Source organism: Hyperolius riggenbachi, chromosome 4, assembly GCF_040937935.1.
Source record: "Hyperolius riggenbachi isolate aHypRig1 chromosome 4, aHypRig1.pri, whole genome shotgun sequence".
Taxonomy (NCBI): Eukaryota; Metazoa; Chordata; class Amphibia; order Anura; family Hyperoliidae; genus Hyperolius; species Hyperolius riggenbachi.
The window spans coordinates 402499655-402523482 of NC_090649.1; the positions used below are offsets into that span (position 1 = coordinate 402499655).

Genomic DNA, 23828 nt, shown 5'->3' on the forward strand with positions numbered 1-23828 from the left:
TGCAGACTGCGCCTGCAATGACTGGTGCTGACAGGCAGAATTACAGAGCTGCCTAACGGAGGACCCAGACGATCTGGGAAGACAGTGAAGGACCGATCAGCCTGAAGGAGGCTGGAGTAAGGTAGGTGCCAGGTATGTATAATTTTTCTTTGAGGTGGTCTCAGGTACAATTTAAGGTTAGGCACCACCATGGGGGGTTAATGTTAGGGACCCTCATTGGGGGGTTTAAGGTTAGAAACCATCATGGGGGGGTTAAGGTCAGGTGCCAAGCGGGAGTTTAAGGTTAGGCAACACCATGGGGGGAGGGGTTAAGGTAGGGCACCAGGAGGGTATAAGGTTAGGAACCACCATGGAAAGTTAAAACCACCTGAGCGTTACGGACGAGCTCAGCTCGTCCAGTAATGCTGCGGTGGATTGCTCAGGCCCTGGTGGGCCGATTTGCATAATTTTTTTTCCAAACACGCAGCTAGCACTTTGCTAGCTGCGTGTTTATTCCGATTGTCGCCGCTCGCCGCCGATCCGCTGCTACCCGCCGCGAAAGAGGCCCCCCCCCGCAGACCCCTTGCGCAGCATGGCCAATCACCGCCAGGCTGCGCTTTGGGGTGGATCGGGACTCCCCCTGACGTCATGATGTCAATGACGTCATTCCGATCATCGCCATGGCACGGGGGAAGCCCATACAGGAAATCCCGTTCAGAACGGGATTTGCTGTTGGGTATGATCGCCGGCGGCAATCGGAGGGGTGGGAGGGATGCCGCAGGGAGGGGGGAATCATGTAGCTAGCGCTAGGCTAGCTACATGATTAAAAAAAAAAAATTAGGTAAAAAAAACCCTCCTGCGGCTGTGCGCCGCAAATAATCAGAACGCTAGGGAGGTTAAGGTTGTAGTTAGGGTTATATTCTAATGGCGGTTACATCCAACACCCTTGTGTATACAGAATCATGCTTATTGGCTACACACGGTGCCCTTTTATGAATTCAATCACGTTTATCGGCTACATCCAGCACCCTTTTATAAATGAAATCATGTGTATTGGCTACATCTGGTGCCCTTTTTCCAGGCGCCTTGTTTACATGTACAGGTGAGACAGTTTGTGACATGATTAGATCACTCTGTTAAGTGCTGCAGAAGGTGCCACTGCCAGTGCTAAATCAATGTTTAGTTATAAAAGTAACAAAAAATCCTACTTGTTCAATCACTCTATTCTTTCTTATATTCATTAACCTATTTATTTTTCTTCTATCTAAAATTAGGTTAATTATTCACAAAATATCCCTTGATTAGTTAAAGAGTGCATTAGAATTTCACTTTTCCCCAACAATAAGTGAGAGTTTTCCTGCTGAATTCCAGCAATGAGCCAGCTGGTTGAAAGGAGAAAAGGAAGAGGATGGAGGGGGGCTACTACTACTACAAAGCCTCCAGGAGGGGGGAGAAGAATGTTCACTTTAGTAGTTAAACAGAGAGAATTTGCAGAGGTACAAAGAGGCTTCCCAGCACTAAAGCAGCAAGCATGGACTGCTGTTATGTCACTTCAGTCAGTCATTGGTGTACAGCTAAGCCTGAAGTCTCATATATCATAATAATAAATAGAAAGCACACTAGAAAAGAAAACAAACAAACGTGTCTATCCCTCCCCCTCTGTAAACTCCGCCTCTGCCATTGCTGAAGTTGCTGAGCTGAGCTGCAGTGAGCAGCACGTCACACTCTGCTCATTCTGCGGTGCAGACAGCTGTATACGCAGCACACCGGACTTGGGTCATTATAGTGCGGACTCGGAGCAGCCACAGGCGACACTCACTCACTCACTCACTGCCAGTGTTTCCTATCATGGACATGGACATCTCAGCCTGGCATTCCCTGCTAAGGGTACACAGCTGGTTGAGGACCTGACTCCAGACTTCTGCAGTTCCCAGTGTGTGCTGGATGCCTGATGCTGTGTAACCTGTGTGACTGCAATACATAACTCGTGTACAGTACACTTGATTGTGTTGTGCATAACTCTATTATTGCTGCTTATATGTGATGGGTTGTGTGTAACAGGTGTATTACTGTTAACTTCACTTCTGTGTTATGTGATGTGTATGTAATATGTTACATGTAATATGTTTTGAAAGTGTTCCGTGTCCAGATGTGCAGTTCTGTTGTAAGTTCTATTACAAATGTGATGTCCTATGCCTTCTATAATAATTTTACTGTCTGGTGTTATGTTAGCTATATACTGGTGTAATTGTTAAGGTTGTTGTGGTTTGGTGAGATTGTTGTGATTGGTGTTTTTGTGATGTGATAGTGTGATTTTGGATTGTGTGACAGTGATTCCTTCCCCCATCCAAAACCTGTTGGACCTCTCTGGATTATCCTCTGGTGTTTTTGGATTAATGGAAGTGATGCAGTCAGATCTTTGGAGGCATCTTCTGATTCTGCTGCTTTATCCAATACTGTTTGGAGGAGGTAAGAGAAATTAACTGTTTTAGACTGCGAAACATGATTGCTGCTCACCACCCCTAAATAGCAAATTAAGGTCTATTACCCAGGGCTCTGCCTCTGACACAGGTGACCTGGGTTCAAAATCTCGGCTATTCCTGTTCAGTAAGCCACCACCTATTCATTAGGAGATCTTGGGCAAGACACCCTAACTCAGCTACAGACAACTGAGTGTACCCTAGTGTCTGTAGCTCAAGCACTTTGAGTCTGCCAGGAGAAAAGCGCAATATGAATGTTATTTTGTCTTGTCTGGTCTACCCATGAGCCAGTGTCCAATAAACAAAATGATCAGATTTCCTAAGAATGGGAATGAATTGCTCTGCAGACCGATTGGAAATAGCTAAAAAAACAGATCATATTATTGGTAGTGGAGTGAGCTGACATGTTGGAGATATTGACTGAACCTGCATGTTGCACATGATCAGTCGATGTAACAGGATAAAACTAGGGAACACTTGCTTGGGAACAAAAGATTGGGCAGAAGAGGCATCATGCAGACGTATGTTGGTTTGGCACCCCTGTCTGAATGCTTACCAATGGCGAAATCATTAGACCAATCAATTGTCTCAAGGATATGACGGTAGTGTGCCCTATCCCTGATAGCTGTGCCATGCTGTAACAAAGGTTGCAGATACATCTTTTAATGGCTATACCTATAATTGCCTAAACAAGCAATCACTGTGAAATATCAATAGACTGAAATAAACAATTTGACAGATTGAAATTGACACAATCAATCTGAAGCATCTAAAACGATTATTTTGTTATCTTATGGTCTATTTATCTGCCATGCCCTGATATAAGGGCTAATCTGTAGCAATGGAAGTGGTGGTGTTTTGCTATTACTTTAACTTATGTTTTGTTTAAGTGGTCATTAATTAAAGGTTATTCCTATGCCATACATCATCATATTTTTGAGCTGTGTTGTCCTGTCTCTTGAGTTTTTGGCTGGATAGTGTAATGGTTCTGATTCTGATTAAAGGCTCTGCCTCTGACACAGGAGACCAGGGTTTGAATCTCGGCTCTGCCTGTTTAGTAATCCAGCACCTATCTAGTAGGAGACCTTGGGCAAGACTCCCTGCTACACTGCTACTGCCTATAGAGCAAGTCCTAGTGACTGTAACTCTGGTGCCAGGAGATAAGCACAATATAAATGTTATTTGTCTTGTATTTCACTTGCATCATTTCACAGGTGGTGTGATATGTTTGTGTTTTACTTATGAAGAGCAGTAATAATGATAATAATAAATACAAGCATTAGTGGCATGACTGCAGGAACTTTCTACCTCTGGGTACTGGATACAGAATCTTATGACCTGTGGCATTGTGCTGTAAAAAGGAGAGGTGTCCCAGACTAATGCTGGGAATACACGGGTCGATTCTGGCACTCAATTCTGCGCCCGATCCTTTTGCCCGCTCCATTCTCTTATCTTCCGCTCGTTTTCTTATCTTTTTTTTCAATTAACTTCAATGAGAAATCGAGCAGCAAAACGATCAAGTGGTGATCGGAAATGTCCGAAATTATCTATCGAGCAGAATCGAGCCGTGTATTCCCAGCATAACAGGTGCCTTTTCTATCAATTATATGCACTTTACCACGTAATTGAAGATATTGTATACAACTTTCTGCACTTTTTTAAATATAAAAGAAAAAGTACATTTTGCAATTTTTGGTTTCCTGAGTTTTTGATGATGTCCCTGAGTATAAAATAGTAACAGGTGGACAGATCTCACCTGGCAGTCCAGGAAAATGCACCAGCATTAATGGAATTGCTTATTCTAAGGAAGAAAATAAGTACGGTATGTACAGTATTTGTACTGTATAGTCTAGATTCTCAACATGCAGTTCACGTATCCCAGGGGGTACTTATGTTGGACTCGAGTGCACTTGAACTTGTCACAGTTATTTTTTTATAGTACAGAGATGTAGAAATGATAGGCTACATGCATGGAGGATGTTTGAAAAGCATTCATATGAAATTAGGGAGGCATTTTGTGTATGTGTGAGGGGTACTTGAGATAATTACCCACAACAGAGGGGGTTGGTAAACACAATCTTTCAAATAAGTGAACATTATGTAACAATGCTGAGAAACACTGCTGTATTGAACAACCATCATTTTGCTATAGAGCATATAGGGCCTGATTCACAAAGCTGTTCTGTTAAATTATCTCACTTTACTCACAATGTATCTCTCCTTAACTGACTTAACTCATTGTTTAGCGCTCCTTATCTAAAAATGATCTGAAAACGAAGTTATCTTTGTTAATCAACCCTATAGATAGTTATTCCATAATAATATATAATGTGTACATTTAACTTGCCAGACATAAGAAGCAGGCAGTCACTTCTGATGTTTCTAATTTGCGGGAGGAAGAGTTTGGTTAGCTGCAGGTGTCTGCTAGTGCCAGAGCCTTGGGCTTTCACATATTATTATACTGCGTGCATGAAAAAGGGGTGTTCTGCACACCCAATATAACCCACTGTTGTATTCCAGCTCCTAAAAATCCACAAGATCTTCATGTAACATTGGTAAATTTCAGACTGAAATAAGTAAAAATTTCCAGTTTACACTATTGTTTCCTTCTAAGCTTCCGACCGTCAATCAGACAGAAAATTGCATCATGTGTACTACGCATAATAGCTGTAAAGATAATTTGGAATGTACTGTACCTCCAGTCACATAAATGGATTATTTCCCACTATTTATTATTTATTCACTTAAATATTTATATATATTTATATAGCACCAACATATTACCCAGCACTGTACAGAGTATATTGTCTTGTCACTAATTGTCCATCACAATCTAATCCCTATCATAGTCATATGTCTATATATGTATCATGTAGGGCATGTAGCTTAGTCTAGGGCCAACTTAGAGGGAAGCCAATCAACTTATCTGTATGTTTTGGGGATATGGGAGGAAACCAGAGTGCCCAGAGGAAACCCACGCAGACACGGGGAGAACATAAAAACTCCTTGCAGATAGTGCCCTGGCTGGGATTCAAACCATGGTCCCAGCGCTGCAAGGCAAGAGTGTTAACCACTACACCACCGTGCTGCCCAGGATTATTAATTCCCACTAAGATTAAATCCAATAGTATATCTTCATTAGACATTGTGTTCATTAAAGCCTCCTATTGCAGATTGAGTGCCTTTCCTGTTGCTGCCCGATACCTAGAGTTGCCCAAACATTATGTGGTATTTCCCAGCAGATTCAATCACTGTGATGAATCTGCCAAGGATTGCTGCCCCAACATGCTTTACCAACATTACTGGTGGCCTAGAGCTGCTGATGCCCCCCCCCAGGTGTCCCCCCTGCTAATACTGCTCTCCTCTGTGCCCCAGCAGAGTATTAGCACAGCAAAGCAAAGTCACACTTGCCTATCCAGCTGGTGCGCTCCCTTCCATGTGTTTCTGTCATCTCCTGGTGACCCGGCGTGAGCAAGTATAATGGTACATACACACATCCAACTTTTTCCAACAACTTGTCGTCCAATTTGACCTTTGAATGACAAGTTGGTCGTGTGTACGCATTGTTGAGCGACTGATAACAGTCGGTTTGCCCGATCCGCTCAGCTAATCCGTTGGACCAAATGTCATTCAGACCCAATGTCATTCAAAAGACTGTTACGTTTCTACAGGTGTACAAACGACTTTTAGTCATTTGTCCTACTAATAGATGTTCAAACAACAAGTCGTTTGATCAGTCATTTAATCTAGTCCATTGTTCTATCCAGTCCATTGTCCTTTATCAAGTTGGTTAAATGACATGTAAATTAGGTAAATTAGCAGGTCAGCCGCTTTGTTGGTCAGTGTGTACATGATGTCTGAATGACTTGTTTGCACTTCAAGTCGTTCAAACGACCAGTTTAAATGGCAATCAGTCATAAAGTTGGATGTGTGTAGGTCTCTTAAGAATAATTAGTATGAGCTAGATTTTGTAGATGCGTTGGACCTAAACCTATTATTAGAACTCCCCTTGTTCAATGCTAAGATCAGATGGGCTTAAATGCACTTCAGGAATAAAGCTTGTGTTAAAGATAAGCAATGCCCAGGCAGGATTTACCGCTACCTATTCTTTTGTTCTACCACTTTAATCCATTTTATCTGCATTTGTTAGTCAAACAGCCTGTTTCTATAATTAATGCTCCAACTTAAGTGAAGTACACATGCTAGATTAACGACTGCTGATAACTGCTGCCTCAGTCGATAATCTGGCAAGTGTACAGTGGCTCCTTACCATCGCTTGGCAAGCATTCAGCCAGGTGGATCAACTTGCTCAAGTGACAGCTAATACAATACAATACAATACAATACAATAACATTTGTAAAGCGCTTTTCTCCCATAGGACTCAAAGCGCATAGCTGTGTCTCAGATTAATACAGGGTTTCAGGCTGGGTTGTGTTACAGAGGAGATAGTCAGATGTTCATGAATGCCAGACTGAAAAGGTAGGTTTTCAGTTTAGACTTAAATGTTTCCAGGGATGGGGCTGTCCTGATTGGGTGTGGCAGGGAGTTCCAAAGTGTAGGGGCAGCATGACAAAAGGCTCTGTCTCCAAAGGTTTTGAGGTGGACTCTGGGGGTGACCAAGGTGTTACGTCCTTTTGATCTAAGATTGTGGGGGGTGTGATGTAGTTGCAACAAGTCCTTCAGGTATCCAGGGCCCAGATTGTGCAAGGATTTGAATGTCAGTAAGCCAATTTTAAACAGAATTCTCCATTTTATCGGTAGCCAGTGGAGTGAGCTCAGGGTTGGTGTTATGTGGCAATGGCGGGGTTGGCTCGTTCGTTAACAGCCTTGCGGCGGCATTCTGTACTAATTGCAGGCGGCGTAAGTCTTTCTTATGCAGGCCTGTGTAGAGGACGTTGCAGTAGTCTAACCTTGATGTGACGAAGGCATGAACTAGGGTTGGAAGATCCTCTGAAGGAATTAGTTGTTTAATCCTTGTAATATTCTTTAGGTGAAAGAAGGAATGTTTCACAACAGCTGAGATTTGATTCCTGAAGCTTAATTTCCCATCAATCAGTACTCCCAGGCTGCGCACACAGTCTGAGTTGTTCAGGTCTGAGCTCCCTATCCTTAGCGGTGTTGGTTGAGACTGGAGCTGCTTTGCTGTTGAGCCCTGGCCCTCGATAACAAGAACCTCAGTTTTGTCAGCATTAAGTTTTAGCCAATTATTATTCATCCACTCCTGAAGCTCAGCTAAGCATGCGTTTATTTGTGGAGTAGGGTCTGTGACGTCAGGTTTGAATGACAAATATAGCTGGGTGTCATCAGCATAGCAATGATATGTCAGGCCATGTTTTTGTATGATTTCTCCAAGTGGCAGCATGTATATGGTGAACAGTAAAGGGGATAATATTGCGCCCTGAGGTACACCGTATTTTAGTGGTAATACCTGTGCGCACCCTGTTTGCCCCGCCCACCGCAAGATGTCATATCTCCATAGTCCCTCTGCCTCCCTGCAAAGCAAAAGAACGCATGATCGGCTATACAGCTGATACATCGTCTGTACAACAGACTGCAGTGGCTGGATGGTGTACTGGTTAAGGGCTCTGCCTCTGACATGGGAGACCTGGGTTCGATTCTCGGCTCTGCCTGTTCAGTAAGCCAGTAATTCAGTAAGGAGTTCATTGGGCAAGACTCCCTAACACTGCTACTGCCTACTGAGTGCGCTCTAGTGGCTGCCTCGCAAGCGCTTTGAGTCCGACAGGAGAAAGGCGCTATACAAATACTGCCATTACAACATCGGCTAAGCAATATCGCCCGACGGGCAACATCAATCACGTGTGTGTACGGGCCTTTAGCCCTGTTATATGTCAGTGCTGACAAGAAAATAAGTTTAGGAATATTCAAAAGTATTGCAGTGGAAAACTTTTGAAAGATGATAAAGTTTGGCATGGCTATCAAACCCAATCCCAACCAAACTTCCTTTTTTTATTCCTTGTTTTACCTTTGTATGTTGTTTACACAGCACTGAGAAGTTTATCCCCTCAGCTCTTTAGGGAGAAGCCAAATGACCAGGCTTGAATTCTGAGTGCCCTGATTGTTCCAGCAGTGACCCTGTAGGCAGGCTTGTAGTGCCATGTCTGGAGAGTCTCATGTTACTTAGCTATGCTGATTTCTTCCAGATGTGTCTCAGGAGAATTCCCTGTCAGTCACACCCCATGTGTTCTCTTCACACATGAGAGACACAGACACATCACTTTATTTACAAATGCAATATCATTTTATATCAAGACACTGTAATAGTAAAAAAGTCACAACTGTGTAGAAATCATACATCACAAATGCCTTGTGATTGAAAGTTTTTGAAACTGAGGGAAAGTAATTGAAAGTCATGGAAAGTATGTTAACTGAAAATACTTTGATTCGTGTTTGTACCTTATATTATACAATGTAATATGAAGTTGAAACAGACAAACTAATGTCAGTAGATTCCGTAGTAATGTCATCACACAACATACAGGTTGATTAGAGTTTTCAGAAATTGCCGATCAGACTGTCGCGTGTGGCTGTATGAAGATGGTTGTTGTTTGTTCCTGTGACACAAGGAGATGTCCTCTTGATTACTAGTAGTCCCATGCAGTAGATATGATCATTGTGGAGGGATCAGTCTTTTGTATTTGTTTTTCAGATGTTTTATTGAACATATACCGTAAGTACAACAATGTCACATAAAACATAGTCTGTTGAGCTAATCCAAGGTCACACATGCTCCTTCACAACATGGGTCACAATGATCAACAGAACAGCATCAATATCCTACCTAATAAAAGCTAAGTGTCACTGCGTCCAGCAGTTTTGTCCCTGTGTCCCAGGATTTTTGTTACTGCGCGACAGCTGGGACCAGGGAGCTGGACGGGCGAGCGAGGTGGGCGGGTGCGGGCGAGCGAGGTGGGCGGGTGCGGGCACGCATGCGCACTGGCAGCGGCGGCCGTAGACCTAGAGCCCATTTTAAACGGGCTGGGTCTACTAGTGAAGTTATATCTCACATAAGGAATTACTCAACCCTTGCAAGACTCCACAAACCTGGCAGCACCCTCTGCTATTTAGAACTGTAACCCTCCACCCAGCTTCTTGGTAACTGTGGACAAAGGTTATGAACACAAAGAACAAAGGACAGCAAGTGAAGAAAATCCTAAAAGAACAGATAAGAAAAAGAAAGAAAATCAGAAAGGAGAAAAGGGAGAAAAATAAGTAGTTAAAGGCAGCTACTGTGTCCATGCTATCAATGCCCTACCTCCTCAGTGGGTGCTTGAGATTATGTCATAGTCTTAAGGTACATACACACGTCGGATTTGCGCAAACGACCCGGATCGCTCAAGTCCGCTATTATCAGCTGAATGACAGACTGTACACACGCCCGATTTGCGGGTCGTTTGCGCAAATCCGACGTGTGTATGAACCTATGGAGTGGATGACTCCTACACAGACATTGAACCCATACCACCTAACATTCCCACTGCCCTAGGGCCTAATAGCAGCTAGTATGGTTGCTGCTATGCCCCTGCTAGAATGTCTAGCTGTATGCATGAGTACAATCCAATCCACAAGGTAAGATTCTGATGCATCAATAGTTTAGTGGGAAAAAATTAAAAATGTTTACTTAGTATAGCCTACAATTATAATAGCAAATCTAATATTACAATTTACTACAAGCACAACTATAACTGTAACAAATTAAAAGAAAACTCTGCTTTAGTAAAAATGGAACTACAGTCTGGAATAAACATACAATAAAAGACCAATCTCATTGCTTATATAGCTATCCTGCATGCCTTGGACCTAAAAGTAATGTCATCTTTGTGAACATCATAATTCATTGCATAACAATGTAATATGCTGCTAAATCACGTATCTTTGCAATTGGGAGAATATCACAATCATTTTACCTAGCCTACAGAAGCTCACTGATGTAAGGGCTTATTCACATGAGCAGCTGGAGGGATGGCTGGCAGCGTCTAATTTAGTCAATGCTGCTACTGCGCAGAAAAGCGTTTGGCATCAGTTAGTATTTGTTTCCTGTGGGGATATGGAATGCCGAACGCAGCCGACGCTACAAGTAGCATCCAAGACAAGACAATGAGATCTACCGCGGCACTTACACCAATGGAATGGCGATAGATGCCTTTAAGTGACGCTTTCACCACCTGCAGAAAACGCAGCGTTTACGGCCTATGTGAACCAGCCCTTAATTAGCGTTTAATCTCCAACAGTCAGAATTAAAATATTTGGCAGCCTCAGCTCAGCTCTGCATTTCTCGGTGACTAATAAAGCTCCCAGGACAAAACAAAACTAAATCTATTAACCCTTTCAGGCAATTTCCTCTAGCCTCTAACACCCCTACGTTCCAGTTCTGGGTCCCTCCGAACAAATTCAACAATATTGTTGAATATATTGCTAGTGGCTGCGCTTCCCTACGTACTGCCCAACAGCATGAAGCCGCTCAGGCACAGCTTTTTGCACAAGCATCGTCCTGCTACTGCGCAGGCCCAACCTGTACTCACACAAGCGCAGTAGAGCTGTGGTCGTAAATAGAGGGGAGTGCGGTCTTGAAGAACAAGAGAGTTCCATTTAGAAGCGGGAAGGGGGGGGGGGATGGTTCAAGGAGGATTGGGGATGCCTCTTTGTTTTAAAATTAGTATAATATTGTGGCTAATCTATTGAAAACAGAGAGAAAATTCTGACTGTAGTTCTGCTTTCACCACTTCCCAACTGAGGGGTTTTACCCCTTGACCACCAGAGCAATTTTCACCTTTCAGCGCTCCTTCCATTCATTCGTCTATAACTTTATCATTACTTATCGCAATGAAATGAACTATATCTTGTTTTTTTCGCCACCAATTAGGCTTTCTTTAGGTGGGACATTATGCCAAGAATTATTTTATTCTAAATGTGTTTTAATGGGAAAATAGGAAAAAATGTGGGAAAAAAAATATTTTTCAGTTTTCGGCCTTTATAGTTTTTAAATAATGCATGCTACTGTAATTAAAACCCATTAAATGTATTTGCCTATTTGTCCCGGTTATAAAACCGTTTAATTTATGTCCCTATCACAATGTTTGGCGCCAATATTTTAATTGGAAATAAAAGTGCATTTTTTTTAGTTTTGCGTCCATCCCTAATTACAAGCCCATAGTTTATAAAGTAACAGTGTTATACCCTCTTGACATAAATATTTAAAAAGTTCAGCCCCTAAGGTAACTATTTATGTATTTTTTTTAATTGTAATTTTTTTTTTTTAAATTACAAAAAAAAATTGGGGAGTATTTCTATGTAAAAAATGCTTTAGGGTGTAATTTACTATTTGGCCACAAGATGGCAACAGTAACTTTTTGTTTAATACAACCTGCAAGCGTCCTTCCGGACCCTTGCAGGAAGTACTAGGAGGCTGAGAGTTTTTTTTTTTTTTCACAATGATCGCGCTGCTCAGTGGAGCAGCAGCGGATCATTGCGGGGCTTAGATCAACGTACGGGAATGGATTTTCCCGTTCATTGATCTCCGGGTGAGCGGTGGGCGGCGTGTTTACCGGCGGGAGTGCGCACTAGAGCAAGCGGGAGCGCGGGCAGCGGCGGTAGCGCGGAAAGTACGGATTTCTCCGTCCTGGGGGTTACAGGATGGAATAAGGGACGGAGAAATTCGTACGCGTGGGGGTAAAGTGGTTAAGAGATAACATTATTACTATATAAATATTCCTAAATTTCTGTTTTCTTGTTTGAATCATCTTGTGTAGGAAGTCAAGTGCAGATAACTAATACTTGTAAAGAGAATAGAGGAATGGGTTTCTTGCACAGCTTGTGCTGCTTAAATCATTGTTACTTACAGGCTGGCACATGTGTGTCGAATTTCCTGTTTAGGAGGGCACTGTTTTGATAGTATATTCAGAAAGGCAAGTACAGGACCTGGAATGGTGTTTGTTAAAATCCTTGTGAGAGAGTTAGCGGGGAGCTTTCATTCACACCAAATGAGTTCCACAGTAAATCATTTATGCAACACAAACTTCAAATACATGTGACAGTCTGTGCATCTTGAAGCTAGACAGGTTCGCGACAATATGTTTCTATTATAATCTCTGAGTAATCGCTCAGCGCTTTTTGAAGTGATTTTTCTAGGCGATTCTAGGCATGCGCCTAGCAATTATATAATCATGCCTAGCGATTTTTGGAGCATTTTGCTGTAGTGTTTTTAATTTTTTGTTACAGTAGAGCTGGAACTGAACAGCTTCTGTAAGGGCTGGTTCACATGGACGTAGGTTGTCGTTTTTTTCTGTCGTTCAAGCACCGCGTTTCAACCGCTCCCAATGTTGTTCTATGGGAGCGTTTTTGCGATCTCATTTGTCAGCGTTAGCGATCGTTTTTGTAAGCGTCACAGTTGATAGCAGTCTGTGAGATGTCGCATATGGCTTCTGATGGCGGCTGCGTTCAGCAAACGACAGTAGCAACCGAATCGAAATCACCGCCGACAGCGCGCAAACGCTTTGGTTGTCTGTAGTAGGCGTCCAGGAGGTATGCGCTTGACAGGAAATGGACCATATTATTCATAGGGAAGGGAGTAGACAGGAAATAGACCACAACCCTCTGAGGTGATGACTACTTCATCAAAAGCATCATCAAAGAAAGGAGCTTCAGCTGCGGCAGACAAGCCTCACGCTGATCCATATTGAATGAAAAAAAATCGCAATTCCTGAGGAAAACATCCAGAGCTCAAAGACAATATGTCTCTATCACTCAGGAGTACAGAAAGTACAACGCTGTGACCAATTTCCTCTTCCTTGGACAGTACAGTACTTCCCCTTTTTATGACTGTCACAGGGCCCCTAGTGGCTGGACCGCACATTGCCTCCCAATCGTTTTCAGCACACAGACCATGCAATTTGTGGTCGCAATTGGTGTGCAGAACCCGCTGGGATTTTGGCAGCAGACTGACTAGAAGGGAGCCTGTAAGTTACGGTAATACAAATTACACACTATTTCAGGGTATAACTGCCACCACCTCTGTAACCATGGGACAGAGGAACCCACTGACTGACTGACTCTAGACCTGCAAATAGAATACGGTTAAACACACTCTATTTTATCTAGCTATCAACAATTGTAGCGACTATTCAGAAGCCAGGGTTCAGTTTGTGCGGCGGAATAATAGGTGTATCCGACAAATAAATGACATTAGCGTTGTTTATTAAAAATGCAACATAAATAATTAATATATACAGAAAATCGTTAAAATCAACAATTATAGAGACAAATAATAGCACAGTATGAAATAAAAAAAATGGAATAAAATACTTAGGTTCATGGAAATATGTCCTTTCTGGGAGAATCTGAGCACATGGAAAATGTCCTTTGTTTCAGTTCAGGAAAATGGCCGCCAGCCACATGGTCCTCTGGCTGGCTTGATCAGGTGATGGTACACAGGGGAGGACTGATGTCCGCCTGATGGCAATGTGCTTTTGATGAAGCTGGTTTGGGGTGTGGCAACGCCTGCCCCCTCTGAATTACAAACCAATCACAGTTTATTCCCTCGGAGAGAGATTTAGGTTTAAACTTAAAAAACATTCAAAAACGATAAATGCCACATTTGGGCTGATAACAGATTAATACTCCTCAGATTATGACAACTTCTATGACATCAGACTTGATTAGGGTAGAGGGTCCAGCTCCTGAGAAGTTTAATAACTTGGTTGTAGAGTACCCCTTGCCCCTCAAGACTGGTATCAAAAGATTCAGCAAGACACTACAAACCCAATGATACAACTCTCACAATTATCCTACATATTATATTCCATAAAGAGGCAAAAAATTATATACAGCATTCAGTTACTCTCTGCTTCTGACGGAGTCAGACAGTCTGATCTCATGCTGAGCTGATCCTGTCTCCTCAAAAGGCAGCGACACTTGCCACTTGCTTGCTGCTGGGGGCTTTCACACCTGGTGTCACTGGCAGGAAAGGGACTCTTTTGATCCAGCTAATTAACCACATAGGCCTTATCAGGCAGCATACTTGCCTCTCATGAAAATAACTCTAACACCGATGATTGCAACAGAGACCTCCAGGCTTGACTGCCTGGTTGTTATGATCATGTCTGCAGCGTTTATTGCTGGCTGCAGTGGTATTGTAACCCAAGCAGTTCTGATGTCATTACATGCATTTTCTTGCATAGTTTGGTTTGCACTTGAACTAGTTGCTGATTCCATCTGCAGTCACTCTGAAATTAATGACAGTTTGACATGCTCTTGTGTAAACAAACATTGTCTGCTGCAGTGGAGGGGCAGTCCCTTTCCTGCAGGCTGCATATCATTGTCTGCCTTTTCCTGCTATCAGCCTGTGATTAATTACCATTCACTTGTGTGGGAATCTGCAGGTCTGCTCCCATTGGATGACCTCAGTATAAAGAACTGCTTCCTGCAATGTCTCATGGGCTACCATAGTTTCAGACTCTATCTGTTACTCTGCTCGTGCCCCACCTCGTTCCTGGTCCGTGTGGACTGCGCTGACTCCTGCGAAGGGGTCAGCGAGTCCTCCTAGTTTTGCTCTTGTTCTAGAAGTGCTACTTGCTTGTCTTGTGTCATATATTGGTTCATCGCCAATATATACGCATACTTGCGCATTTTGTTATTTTCCTTGTATTTGTGTTACGTTGATATATCAGTGTCGCTGATATATACGTACACGAACTGTTTATTTCCTGTGTTCAGTTAGTCAGTTTTCCAGCACGTTTTGGTAGTTTGCGCGTACCGTGAACACCCGTGCTGAGCTAGTTATCCTGTTCCTGGTCCTGTTTGTGGATTGCGTTCATCTCTGCGAAGAGATAACGAATCCTTCTGAGTCCTGTTCCCTGTATTACTCCAGTCTTAATCAGCGTTCCTGCTTATGTCATATATCGGTTCATTGCCGATATATACATATGTTAGTCAGACCTTACAAATAGTTTCATTGATAGCTGTAATTGTAATACGCTAGGAAAACATACTTATTGTATATTTATCTGTGTTACGTTCATCTATCTCGATCCTGCTATTCCCTGTCTCTCCTGTCCTGTCTTTGTGAGGCACGCCATCGCCGCAACGCATTGGCTGCCTCATTCCAGTCTGTCTGGTTTTGGACGCTTGCTGTCGCTAAGTAATCGCTAGCTAGCAAGCGTTCATTCTGTCTACCTGTCCTGATCTCCTCAGTCCTGGTTTATGCGCTCAGCGCTACTTTGCGCTGAGACGTTATTACGAAAGTGTTTGTGGCTGTTCAGATCTGCACCGGCTCTGTGCACCACAATCTCCTATTGGAGTCAGTCCTCTCCTCCACTAAACTGGGGATATCCTGATCCCTTGTGCTGGTGTGTGTACCTCCTTCACGTCAGCTTATGTGTTGTATGCTGACTGTGGAGATTACACCCCCAAGCTTAACATTATGGTAGCCCCATTACCAATCCCCATTGTGGGGGGGGTTCCCAGCAAAAATGACACTGTTTGTTATGGTTCCTGTTCCTTTAAGAAATTTGAGAAGCTCAATTCTGAAACAGAAAATGAGTTTTTTTCTGAATGTGCCAGGTTCCTGGCCAATCCTGAGCTCCAGGCTACTCCTGTTTCAACGTGGGCCCCCCAGCTAGTTTATGTTTTATTTAAGGGAAGATTGTTTCAGTGGGCCTACGATGTCTTGGATCATACCAATTTAAAAGAAAGACCACTGGAATTTCTAGCGTTTGTGATCCATAACTGGCTGCGCAAAACCGATTTGCCTAGCCCTGTTGATAAGCTCCTGGCAGCTTGTCAATCAGCTGCTCCTTCTACTGCCTACAAAAATAATCAGCAAGCAGATAATTGTTCTGATAACTTTTCTTCTGCTAAGGCAGCAGGGTCTAAAGCCAAACGTAAACGCTCCAAAAGAAAAGCGTTACAATCAGCGGAGTCGTTGTCCTTGGCGACTGCGCATCAGATCTGTAATGAGACTCCGCCAGTAGCAGATAATGAAATTCAGTCACCATTTAGGGGAGTCAAATGGACCTATGAAACTACTAATGAACTTTCATTGCTAGCCAGGGAAAATAAAAGTTCTTGTTTAAATGAATTATCTGAATATGATTATGAAGATATATTACAGAGTATTGAACAGATCAATTTATTCGTGCAGCAAGGGAAATTTGCATACACTAAAGTTCAACACTTGCTACAGGTATTGGAGATCCTTAGGAATAAGAAATCGGCCAATCACCTGCTAAATAACCCAATGTATGTTTCTGCCACTAACACATTTGCAAACTATGATCAGCCGGAATGCTCAGCTGTTAAATATGCATGGGATCCTCCATTTGAGAAGGGAGAGATGGAAGCCCTGGTCTATGAATGGAAGAAAGATGCAAGTTCATTTTGTCAGTTTTACAGTGCAAAAAGTGAATTAGTATTGAATGCATGCATTAAGTCTGCCTATAACCTAATAAAGACTGGTGTGTGTGGGTATGACTTTGTGGCTCCATTGATCGATGTGTGGAGAATGATTCTGGACGAATTTTATGCGATTCAATCAGTTGATACCAGGGAAGACACACTGTCAAGTGGAGATTGTTCCACTTCCTCAGTTCCTGAGGACTCGCCTGCTTCAGCACCTTTGGCTGATTCAGCGAGTGATTCAGAGCTCCTTTTGTGTGAAATTGAAGTTCCTGTAATTCCACCCTGTACCATGGATAACTCTGTGTTACTTCCCAGTAAGACAGAAATTACTAATACTTCCTTAATCTTGCCCTGCACAAATTTCTCAGCAGAGGACCCAGAGGTCCTGCTGACTTCTGAGTCCAGCCTAGCCAGTACTCATGAGTCTTTGTTCAGTGAAACAGACACCAGAAAAATCTTGCCTGTCTCTGCAAACACTTCTGCAGAAATTACCTGTGTTAATAAAGTTCAACTCCTGTCTGATCCAGCAGATGCCAATAGATGCACTACATCAGTTTCTGAGTCCCAGCGATCCTGTCCAGAAATCTCAGAACCCCAGCATCTGAATTTTCCAATTTCACAATTGAATGGTGATTTAGATGCGCAAACATTGTGTTTTGATCTTCCTGTTTCTACACCTCACTCTAGTTTCATGAATAACTCAGAGCGTCTGCTATGTGAGTCCGAAATCGCAGAATTATTACCGTGTTCAGAAAATGTTCCAGTGAACTTGCCCTGTACCATGAATTGTGCAGTAGATCTCTCCAATGAAACTCAGGTCACAGAATCATTATGCTGTCCAGCAGGTGCTTCCATGGTTTTGCCCTGCAGTGTGGACTGTTCAGTGATCCTGTCCAGTGAAGCTGTGGTCACAGAGTCTTATGCTTCACCTAGTACTTTGGATACTTCAAACCCTCTAGCAGAACAGTCTGAGGCACTGCTTACCTCAGTTGGTGTTGCAGTAATATTCACTTGTCTAGCAGCTGTTTTGGAATTACAGTCTGCTCTAATAAAACTTGATGAATTTCTGCCCAGCGAAGCAGAAGCCATTGAAATATTGTCCTCGTCAGCAAGTGTGTTAGATACCTTGCCCTGTACACAGTCTGATTTAACCAATGTTGTTGAGTCCCTCTCCAGTGTTGTAACAGCCGAGGAACTCCAGCCCTGTCCTCTGAATGTTTCAAAAGTCTTGCCCTGTAACATGGATAATTCTGACTCGCTGGAAAAAATAATAGAAATCTCAGAATTTCAGTCCGGGTTAATGAGTGTTTCTGAAACCCAGCCCTGTATCCTGGAAAATTCTGGTTCTCTGGCCGGTGTGGCAGAAGTTCCTGAGTCCCCTTCCTGTCCAGTGAGTTACTCAGTTTTGCCTAGTTCAGTGGGGATTGCTGCACTACTGACTTGTTTTGCAGCCCTTCATGAGCTCCAATCCAGTGTATTTGATGAGTCTCTGTCTAGTCCAGAAGAAGTTATGGGAACCCTGTCTAGTTCGGTGCATACATCAGAAGATTTGTCCTGTCTTGTAAATGCCCCTGAACATGATTTGTTAATAACTTTGCTGGAATCAGAGACATCTAAGTCTAATCCTGCATTTTTTAGTGACAATCCAGTAACTGTGAAGTCTAGTCATGATGATTTTTTTTTGCCCAGTCCTGGTTTCGGTCCTACCTTGACTGACTTTGAGGTTTGCAGTTCCTTGACATGCCCAGAAGTCTCTCTTGTGCCAGTGTGCCCAGATGTGCTTCGTATGCCAGAGTGCCCAAGTGTGTCTGTGTTGGCGTGCTCACACGCTTCCCTAGTGGAGACATGTTCTGATGTTGCCGGTTGGCCTGCATGCCCGGAGATGGTTCTGGTCCCTAAAAACCCTGGTCTTGATGTTTGTCCTTGTGACCCTGACTCTAGAGTTGCCCTGGGTTCCATAGGGGTTCTTGATGGTTCTCCATGTGAACCTAAGGGGCGTTCTGACCTGTGGGGATCTCTTTGGAGCTTCCAAGTGTTCTGGGAGATCTCTGAGGAAACTTGTCCTGGTACCTTGGACTGGTTCAACGGTGGGTTTTGTGTTGGTGGGGACAGTTCCGGTGGGCATTGCAAAGGCTTTGGCGTTTTTGGACAGTCCCGAGAAGGCGGTGGGTATCGCTCAGAGAGTTTCTGGGGGCTTTTCTCTGGAAGTCGTGGTTCTGATGGGTATCACACTGAGGCTTGTGGTGCTGACGGGCATGGTTCTGTAGGTTCTGGTTCTGATGGGTCCAGTCTTGTCAGGATTGATTCTGGAATTTGGTCTTGCCGGGCTGTCCCGGTCATCATGAATTATCAGTCAGATTGTTTTGTTGGGAATTTCAGTTTCAAAAAGCGTCTGGTATCCGCTTTTAAGGGGGGGGGGTAATGTTATGATCATGTCTGCAGCGTTTATTGCTGGCTGCAGTGGTATTGTAACCCAAGCAGTTCTGATGTCATTACATGCATTTTCTTGCATAGTTTGGTTTGCCCTTGAACTAGTTGCTGATTCCATCTGCAGTCACTCTGAAATTAATGACAGTTTGACATGCTCTTGTGTAAACAAACATTGTCTGCTGCAGTGGAGGGGCAGTCCCTTTCCTGCAGGCTGCATATCATTGTCTGCCTTTTCCTGCTATCAGCCTGTGATTAATTACCATTCACTTGTGTGGGAATCTGCAGGTCTGCTCCCATTGGATGACCTCAGTATAAAGAACTGCTTCCTGCAATGTCTCATGGGCTACCATAGTTTCAGACTCTATCTGTTACTCTGCTCGTGCCCCACCTCGTTCCTGGTCCGTGTGGACTGCGCTGACTCCTGCGAAGGGGTCAGCGAGTCCTCCTAGTTTTGCTCTTGTTCTAGAAGTGCTACTTGCTTGTCTTGTGTCATATATTGGTTCATCGCCAATATATACGCATACTTGCGCATTTTGTTATTTTCCTTGTATTTGTGTTACGTTGATATATCAGTGTCGCTGATATATACGTACACGAACTGTTTATTTCCTGTGTTCAGTTAGTCAGTTTTCCAGCACGTTTTGGTAGTTTGCGCGTACCGTGAACACCCGTGCTGAGCTAGTTATCCTGTTCCTGGTCCTGTTTGTGGATTGCGTTCATCTCTGCGAAGAGATAACGAATCCTTCTGAGTCCTGTTCCCTGTATTACTCCAGTCTTAGTCAGCGTTCCTGCTTATGTCATATATCGGTTCATTGCCGATATATACATATGTTAGTCAGACCTTACAAATAGTTTCATTGATAGCTGTAATTGTAATACGCTAGGAAAACATACTTATTGTATATTTATCTGTGTTACGTTCATCTATCTCGATCCTGCTATTCCCTGTCTCTCCTGTCCTGTCTTTGTGAGGCACGCCATCGCCGCAACGCATTGGCTGCCTCATTCCAGTCTGTCTGGTTTTGGACGCTTGCTGTCGCTAAGTAATCGCTAGCTAGCAAGCGTTCATTCTGTCTACCTGTCCTGATCTCCTCAGTCCTGGTTTATGCGCTCAGCGCTACTTTGCGCTGAGACGTTATTACGAAAGTGTTTGTGGCTGTTCAGATCTGCACCGGCTCTGTGCACCACAATCTCCTATTGGAGTCAGTCCTCTCCTCCACTAAACTGGGGATATCCTGATCCCTTGTGCTAGTGTGTGTACCTCCTTCACGTCAGCTTATGTGTTGTATGCTGACTGTGGAGATTACACCCCCAAGCTTAACACTGGTATCCACAGACAGGCGATTCTGATCTGGCACGTCAACGGCAATCGGTGCAGTAAACCGATTGCGTTCTCTTTTCTCACGGCTCTTCCGTGAGAATGACTACTTCCTCTTTAAGAGGCGTCTAAGTGATCAAACGCTTGCAAACGCGAATGCTTTCCCAAATGCTAACAACTTCTAACAAACGATTTGACTAAAGGACATGTCGATTTTTGTCGCTCAGTGATTAGCAGTTGAACGCTCATAAACGCAGATGACACAAAGATGTCCATGTGAACCAGCCCTAACAAAAACGCTTGGAAAATCTCTCTGTTCTAGCGCTTTTCAGAGTGATTTTCTACTTTATTATAATATTGAGGCAGAAGTGCAGGACCAGCGTTTGCGTTTGGGAAAAAAATCACATCCTATTCAAATACAGGTCCTTCTCAAAAAATTGGCATATTGTGATAAAGTTCATTATTTTCTGTAATGCACTGATAAACATAAGACTTTCATATATTTTAGATTCATTACACACACCTGAAGTAGTTCAAGCCTTTTATTGTTTTAATATTGATGATTTTGGCATACAGCTCATGAAAACCCAAATTTCCTATCTCAAAAAATTAGCATATCATGAAATGGTTCTCTAAAGGAGCTATTAACCTAATCATCTGAATCAACTAATTAACTCTAAACACCTGCAAAAGATTCCTGAGGCTTTTAAAAACTCCCAGCCTGGTTCATTACTCAAAACCACAATTATGGGTAAGACTGCCGACCTGACTGCTGTCCAGAAGGCCATCATTGACACCCTCAAGCAAGAGGGTAAGACACAGAAAGAAATTTCTGAACGAATAGGTTGTTCCCAGAGTGCTGTATAAAGGCACCTCAGTGGGAAGTCTATGGGAAGGAAAAAGTGTGGCAGAAAACGCTGCACAATGAGAAGAGGTGACCGGACGCTGAGAAAGATTGTGGAGAAGGACCGATTCCAGACCTTAGGGGACCTGCGGAAGCAGTGGACTGAGTCTGGAGTAGAAACATCCAGAGCCACCGTGTACAGGCGTGTGCAGGAAATGGACTACAGGTGCCGCATTCCCCAGGTCAAGTCACTTTTGAACCAGAAACAGCGGCAGAAGCGCCTGACCTGGGCTACAAAGCAGCAGCACTGGACTGTTGCTCAGTGGTCCAAAGTACTTTTTTCGGATGAAAGCAACTTTTGCATGTCATTCGGAAATCAAGGTGCCAGAGTCTGGAGGAAGACTGGGGAGAGGGAAATGCCAAAATGCCTGAAGTCCAGTGTCAAGTACCTACAGTCAGTGATGGTCTGAGGTGCCATGTCAGCTGCTGGTGTTGGTCCACTGTGTTTTATCAAGGGCAGGGTCAATGCAGCTAGCTATCAGGAGATTTTTGAGCACTTCATGCTTCCATCTGCTGAAAAGCTTTATGGAGATGAAGATTTCATTTTTCAGCACGACCTGGCACCTGCTCACAGTGCCAAAACCACTTGTAAATGGTTTACTGACCATGGTATTACTGTGCTCAATTGGCCTGCCAACTCTCCTGACCTGAACCCCATAGAGAATCTGTGGGATATTGTGAAGAGAAAGTTGAGAGACGCAAGACCCAACACTCTGGATGAGCTTAAGGCCGCTATCGAAGCATCCTGGGCCTCCATAACACCCGAGCAGTGCCACAGGCTGATTGCCTCTATGCCACGCCGCATTGAAGCAGTAATTTCTGCAAAAGGATTTCCGACCAAGTATTGAGTGCAAAACTGAACATAATTATTTGAAGGTTGACTTTTTTTGTTTTAAAAACACTTTTCTTTTATTGGTCGGATGAAATATGCTAATTTTTTGAGATAGGCATTTTGGGTTTTCAGGAGCTGTATGCCAAAATCATCAATATTAAAACAATAAAAGGCTTGAACTACTTCAGTTGTGTGTAATGAATCTAAAATATATGAAAGTCTAATGTTTATCAGTACATTACAGAAAATAATGAACTTTATCACAACATGCTAATTTTTTGAGAAGGACCTGTACATTAACTATGGTAAGTGCTTTTTAAAGTGCTAGCCTTTATAAAAGCGCTCTTGGTTTGCACCAGCATTGATTCCCACTGGATGATTTTTTTTAGCCTGCATGGGAGCTGCAATTATGCTGCTGACACTAGAAGTGTGCACAGTAACAGGGAGAATTATCTGGACTTTTTTTTGCCTCTTTATATACAGGAACCTCAGTCTATTCTATTGAAAAGTTATCAGTCACACAGCAGTGGTTTCTTATCACTTTTTTATTTTTCAGAAGGTGGCATCAGTCTGTCTTTGGTTGATCTAGTGTAAAAGGATTGATACTAGTTAGCTATTAACTTGTACATGGGACCTTGACTGATGTTAGTTACTATTTCAGTGCGTTTGTTCTGCAGTCCTTTTAAAAAAAAAAATCTTATGGAGAAAGTTGTACTTTAAAATAGAACTAAATTCAAATTAAAAAAGTAGTATGACTTATATCAAGGTCTATTACAATTTCTTAAAGTCCATCATTTTGAATTGATGCGGTTTTAAAGATTTGGGGCCATAAGCAATTAACTTTTACTCCTAAGTTATCTCCTAAGAGATCATTTTCATATTTCTCTTTAAAATAACTGTTAAGCATTTTACAATTGAAAAAGTGCCCAAAAGTTAGTGAAAAGGTTCCATCAAAATTGTTTTGCGCATTTTCTTGCTTGCTGGTGGTTTTAAAGACATTTTATGAATAAGTTAGAAAATATCACCTAGGAGAAAACTGAGGAGAAAAAGTTAATTGCATATGGGCCTTTGTCTCTAGAAATAAGGAGAATTTCAGTTCACTCACTCTCTTGTAGCTCAGTATGTGAGGGAAATGTGTGATCACATGAGCTTTTCCACTGGAAGACATTATTAGGCTGTTATCTGATTGACCACAGAACCAACATCCCAGAAACTTTCAGATCATTCAGCACTGGGCTTTCAGGCTCTTCTGTAGACTTTATGTACTATGCATTCATCTCTCCACAGAAGGGCACAATCTACACATGACAGTAATAATAATAATAAACACATGGAGGCTTCTATTGATAAAGTCTCATCCAAGTTGATTGCTTCTGTGTCATCATTCAGATGCAGGTATTGTGGAGCTGTGTCCTTTTAAGGAAGTAGATTAGCAGAACTTTGCCCTAAATTATTTTATGTTGGTTATAACA

At 42.9% G+C, this 23828-nt stretch overlaps 1 protein-coding gene across 2 annotated transcripts in view; it reads left to right on the top strand.

The window, feature by feature from the left end:
- The first annotated feature begins 1734 nt into the window (after nt 1-1734).
- The window catches only part of MERTK (MER proto-oncogene, tyrosine kinase), a 172216-nt gene continuing 150122 nt past the window's right edge, over nt 1735-23828 (top strand). Inside the window, exon 1 of one of the 2 annotated variants that reach the window (XM_068232287.1) lies at nt 1735-2448. In XM_068232287.1, the coding sequence (XP_068088388.1) occupies nt 2376-2448 (73 nt within the window). In that variant the 5' untranslated portion in view covers nt 1735-2375. Of the gene's footprint in view, nt 2449-3011; nt 3062-23828 lie in introns of those variants that run through there. The other variant, XM_068232288.1, reaches the window with a different exon arrangement.